This window comes from Andrographis paniculata, unplaced genomic scaffold (assembly GCF_009805555.1).
Source record: "Andrographis paniculata isolate CXL003 unplaced genomic scaffold, ASM980555v1 Contig86END, whole genome shotgun sequence".
NCBI classification, from domain to species: domain Eukaryota; kingdom Viridiplantae; phylum Streptophyta; class Magnoliopsida; order Lamiales; family Acanthaceae; genus Andrographis; species Andrographis paniculata.
The window spans coordinates 4,257,212-4,263,358 of record NW_026137624.1 but is presented as its reverse complement, the minus strand read 5'-3'; the positions used below and the strand labels follow the sequence as shown (position 1 = coordinate 4,263,358).

General features: G+C 31.8%; 1 protein-coding gene across 1 annotated transcript; it reads left to right on the top strand.

Moving 5' to 3' along the window:
* Positions 1 to 300: 300 nt before the first annotated feature.
* Positions 301 to 1,436, top strand: LOC127242044 (short-chain dehydrogenase virD-like). The gene is made up of 2 exons (XM_051261377.1): positions 301 to 666; positions 816 to 1,436. Exons 1-2 carry the CDS (start codon positions 301 to 303, stop codon positions 1,329 to 1,331), a joined length of 882 nt encoding a protein of 293 aa, XP_051117334.1. The 3' UTR covers positions 1,332 to 1,436.
* The last annotated feature ends 4,711 nt before the right edge of the window (positions 1,437 to 6,147 follow it).

Genomic DNA, 6,147 nt, shown 5'->3' with positions numbered 1-6,147 from the left:
AAAAACAAATAATCATTTCTCTCTCCAATCACATCTCTTAATATCCAAATTATCTCAAATTACCATATTTAATACTTCCCACCTAAATTATCGTGCCAAACACAAATGTTGCGCGGTATTTGGAACGGAAGGAGTACAATATATATATATAATTATAAATATGATATTATATTTTTTTTATATATATAATATATATGGCCTATTTTATTGTATATGATAATTTGACGCAATAATCTGAAAATTCGCATATATTTATATATATATATGAAATGTAACATAAGTAACAACCCTAAACAAACAATGAAGCAACCACTAGTGCAAACCACCAACGACGACACAAAGGTTGTCCTAATCACCGGCTGCGCCAAAGGCGGCATCGGCTACGAGTACTGCAAGGCTTTCGCCGCCCGCGGCTGCACCGTCTACGCCACCGACATTCCCGACCGCATGCCGGACCTTGCTGACCTCACCTCCGACATCATCGCTGGCAGCGGCGCCGTCCACGCCCTCGACCTTGACGTCTCCTCCGACGTCAGCGTATCCACCGCCGTCGCCCACATCCTCTCAAAGCACGCCAAAATCGATATCCTCGTCAACAACGCCGGCATCTCCAGCACCGGCCCTCTGTCAGAGTTGCCGCTAGCTGCCATCCAAAAGACATACGAGGTATATTAAATAATTATTTTACCTAAAAGTTTAACTTTGTAATAAAATATTCTTCCGTCCTAATTCAAATTAATGCGTAAAACGTAAATGAGATTTTTAGAACCGGATGAATCCAATATTAATTAAGTATTATATGTTCTTACAACAAGGTCAACGCCCTCGGACAGCTCCGGATGATCCAGCAAGTCGTCCCCCACATGGCGGCCCGGAAGTCCGGCTGCATAGTCAACGTCGGAAGCATCGTCGGAAAAGCCCCGACGCCGTGGGCCGGGTCGTACTGCGCCGCCAAGGCCTACGTCCACGCCATCTCGCACGTGCTCCGCGTGGAGCTCCGGCCGTTCAACGTTGACGTGGTCCTTGTCCGGCCGGGAGCGGTCCGGTCCAGCTTCGGAATCAACGCACTGAACCGGCTCAAGGATTATGAGTGGAAAATGTACGGGGAGTTTAAGGAGGCCATCGAGGAGAGGGCCCGGGCGTCGCAGGGCGGGAAGTCAACCGCCGCCGGCGAGTTCGCCCGCCACGTGGCAGGGAAGGTGCTGAGCCGGAATCCGCCGAGGACGGTGGAGTACGGACACATGACGGCGCTGTTTAATTTTCTGTCGTGGGCCCCGCTTTGGGTTCGGGACATGTTTTTTGCTCGCCGGTTTAAGGTGGTCCTCCGATAGAGCTGTTGAGGGGAATGGGATCCTACTTGGGGAGCCCTGGTCTTGGGCTCCCGGAGCGTGGCGATGGACACTAGTTATGATTTACTACAGCATCTTATTGCTATATTTTTCCAAGGGGTTTGTTATTTTGATTTATTTTTTGTTCTCATTCTTACATAAAAATAAATAAATAAATAAATGGGCAAGAAATTTTAATAAATTGATGAAATCGTATGGACTTACCGTTGGGTCGATTTGTTCTTGGGTTGGAGCTCGAAATAGCTAATTGGACTCCCTTGCGGGTGCACTTGTCTGGTTCGTGACAAGGATATACATTCTTCGGGTATTAATATCTCAGTTGATCTTTAGGATAAAAATAAAAATACACATACAAAGTTGTATATTTTCAACTATCTTTGTCGTTAGTATAATTAAGAGTACGCATATCTTCAAGATTTTATCCATAATTTGATTTATAGAATGCTAAACCCATTTAATTTTTTTCAACTACATGCACTTTGGGTAAACTTTCAACCAAAATTTACTAAGGGTGTGTTTGTTCGAGGATTTGGATTTTGAGTTGGGATTTGAATAGTAAAAATTTTTAATTTAAATAGTTATATTATGTGATATAAATCGGTGTTGATGTAATGTTTTGAATGTAAAATTGATTTTTAGTATAATATAGAAAATAAAAAATAGATGTTTGATTTAATATTTTTGGAGGGAAAAAATGGGATGAATAGTGAAAATTAACTCCAATCCCCCAAACAAACACACCCTAAGTTTGTTTGGTCGTAGTTTATAATTAATTTGAAATTAGATGTTGATTTTAATAGTATTTGATGTTATATTTTGTAAGAGAAAATAATACTACATCCGTTTGGCTTTAAAGATTTCATTTACTTTTTACATGTTGATATTTGAATATTAATTATTATATCAAAACGTAATACAAATTAAGAAAATATTGCAAAAATACTTCCATTAGTGTCTTATAGTATTAATATAAGGACATTTGTATAAAAAATTATACAAATATTAATATTTTTAATGTTAAGTACAATAATACAAAAGATAAATGTGATCCTTATAGATGGACGGAATAAGTATATTTTTATCAAAAACCGTGAAAAATGAATAATGTTTCAATTTTCTTGTATAGAAGCACAGTTGACCTGAAGCTTTTTTTTTGTGACGTTTTTCACTTCTATATAGTAAGTGTCTCCTTGTATAAGACTAAAATAAGTATTATAGGATATTGAAATCCGGAATCATCCCTATGCCGTTGATTTGTATAATTCCTTATATTGTCATACAAATTATACTAATTTGTGTATTAAGTCCACAGTGAAGAAAGATTAAACAGTAAGAGCCATTTGAATTACGAAAAGAAAATCAAAGATTATTGCGGAGCTTGAAATTTGCTAAAATTTCGATTTCAGATTACTTTGTAGATTTCTGTGTTGTGATTGTTTTGTGGCTTTTGTGTTTAGTACGATCATAAAAAATTAGATTTTTACATGGTTGTATACCCGATTGACTATCTAAAAAATCTATTATGTTTTAAAAGACCTTTTAGCAATAATAATTCTTTTACGGATTCAGTAATAGCAACATATTATGACTCCATTATAGAAAAAGCTATAATATGTTATAGTTGAGATTTCCAACTAACGCAAGATCTACATAACATAAACAAGTACGACAAAGTAGACTTCCTAGTGCCCTTATTGTTCACATAGTTAAAATCAATATAGTCAATTAGTTTTATGTCATTTACATGTCTGTCAGACACTAAGCCTACATCAAAATACCCACAAAGTATCTAAACATACACTTAACTATATTCCAGTTATCAACTCTAGAGTTAGACATACAGTGGTTAAACTGATTCCAAACTCAGTTTGCTTTCGAAATATATAAAAGAATCTTTAGTTTTCTTTTAGTTCTTATAGTTTTGTATGATTTTGTGTAAATAGCAAGCTTTCAATCTTAAAATTAGCATAACAAATTTGAAAACAAAAGAACAAATCTATATGTAACTAACAAAATCAAGTGGCATTGAGGAGTTTTGAACACTAAAATATTTTGCTAACCTAAGGAAGTCTAATTTAAAACTATAATACCTTTTCTCCCAAATATTTTATATAAAAAAACGTGCTTCAAATATTAATTTAATTTAATATTTCATTGCTTATTTCACTATCACAAAAAAATAAATAAATAAATAAAAGAAAAAAACAATTTTTACTTCAAAAAATAGTTTCAAAATTTGATTCGGATTGATGCCCGAAGACTAAAACTCGTTGTCATTTTAGTTGTTTCGGAAATTCTAAAGCTACCAAATATGAAGTTACAGATCCAAGAGCGCCGGAGAAGAAGATGATGAAGACGGAGGAGCTGCTGCCGCCACCGTTGCTGCCGCCGAAAAGAAGAAAAAGAAGGAGGAGGTTTGTTGTCGCTAACGCCGGAGAAGAAGAATAAGGAGGAAGACGAGATTCCGCTGCCGCTGCTGTCGCCGCCACCACTGGAGAAAAAAAAAAAAAAAAAAAAAAAAAGAAGTAGAAAAATGAGGAAAGAAGGAATTGCCGCTGTCGCCGAAGAAGAAGAAAAATGAAGTGCCGCTTCAAAAATTTCCGAATCTTATAGTAATAGTCACAGAATGGCCTCGGACATTATGTATCTTCTAAAATAAATAATATTATATAAAAAATATTCTCAAAATTTTTTAAACAAATAGAATAAAAATTATTTAGTATTATTTATATTTTTTTCAGTAATATCGAAATTGATTTCGAAGCTTTTTTCCGAAGTTCATTTCTAAAATTCTAATAGTGTTTTTTAATACTACATGGAGATTTTTTATTTTTTTCTAAAGGAGGCAAATATAATCAAATATATTTATTATATCAATAAAAAACCATTCGATAGTTTTATATAAATTGCATGTTTGTAAAAAAATAAGTTGCCCAATCAAAGTATGCTTCAAGTAACTATAATTTATATCGTAGTATCGTTAATAAGGGAAAAAATCTTAATATAACCAACATATTAATTATTTAATAAAATCTTTCACTTTCAATCAAGCTTTAAATATAATATTATTATTTTCTTTGTAACTTTAAAAGTCCACTTAATGTCTAATAAGGAATAATTAGGTAGTTTAATTAAGAATTAAATTTCGTGTTTTATTAGTTTACACTGACTTCATTGTTCACACATTGTAATAGATCATTCGATTTTATACATATAAAAAGGGTAAATTATATAACACCTCATTATGTTTTAGTAAAAATGTAAAAAATACCTTATATTTTATTTATTGCATGAAACCTTTTTGTGTTAATGTAAAGTTTGCACGAAACACTCTTCTTGTCCAAAACTGATATTTAGTTCTAAATAAATACTTAAATTACGCAAGTTTTATACAAATAAAAAGTGCAAAATATCTTAAATAATTTTTATTGCATTAATAAATAAATAAATAATTTATTAATGCTTCATTTTATAGTTTTTAGAGACAAATTGTTGTCTTATTTTTATAAAAATTATAAAAATAAATGATTTATCAATTATTTATTTATTTATTTTATTCAAAAAATATATATTCAAGATATTTTACGTTTTTTATTTGTATAAAACTTGCGTAATTTAGGTCTTTATTTCGAATCAAACATCAGTTTTGGACAAAAAAAGTGTTTCATGCAAACTTTTCATTAACACAAGAGGGTTTCACGCAATAAATAAAATATAAGATATTTTGTGCATGTTTAGTAAATACAATGATGTGTTATATAATTTACCCTATTACAAATATGATTATACACTTATTAATAGTTGAAGTACAATATATATATATATATATATAATTCAACACACAATAAATGTCCTACAAAATTTGAAAATTCTTTGAGGCACTAGTTGGCAATGTTACTATAAATTTTATTTAATCAATAAGTTAGATTACCCTTATTGTACTAAATTCTAAAATTTAGGAAAATACTAACAATACATTATATAGCAACAGACAATATATAATATATAATTTATGTTAACATACAGTAAATAAACTAACAGTACAATGATATAGAGCACATTCAATTATTTGATTTCAATACAAAAAAATATATATTTATATATAATATACTACATATATAATTGACAGTACATATATTTTATTTAACACAATATATGCATATATTGATTGTGACAAATAGCACTATATAACTAGGGGTGGAAATAGGCCAGGCGGCCTGTCAGGGGCCTATGACCTGGCCTACATCAAGCATGGTCTGGCCTGTTGTATTTATTAGAAAGGCCAGGTTCAGATTTTTGTTAAAGCCTGTTTATATATACAGAATAGGCTTAGGCTTATGAAAAAACCTATTTACTAAACAGGCCGGTCTGTTTAATAATAATATTATTATTATATAAAATTATTTTTTATTATTATAAAATAAGAATAGTTTTATATATAATAATGATATATAAAAAAAAATTTAATTATAAATTTATTTAAAAAAAACAAAAATAAAAATAATTTTTATCTCAATAAAAAATTTCAAATATGAACAACTACTGCACACATGTTCCTTTTTTTGTTTCTTTTATCATAATTCAAATATTATCCCGCTGTAAACTGAACAACAACTGTCCATATTCCTTTTCCACCGCTGCAAGCCTGCAACTGCTGCCAGACCTCCACGCCGTCCAGGGTTTTGCAATCTTCTTCACAGAGAACCACTACTTTTCTTTTTCCTTCTTCTGTCTTCATCGCCTCTTCTTTTTTATTGCTACCGGTGGAATTTGGAAAAATAAGGTAAATATCGTTTTT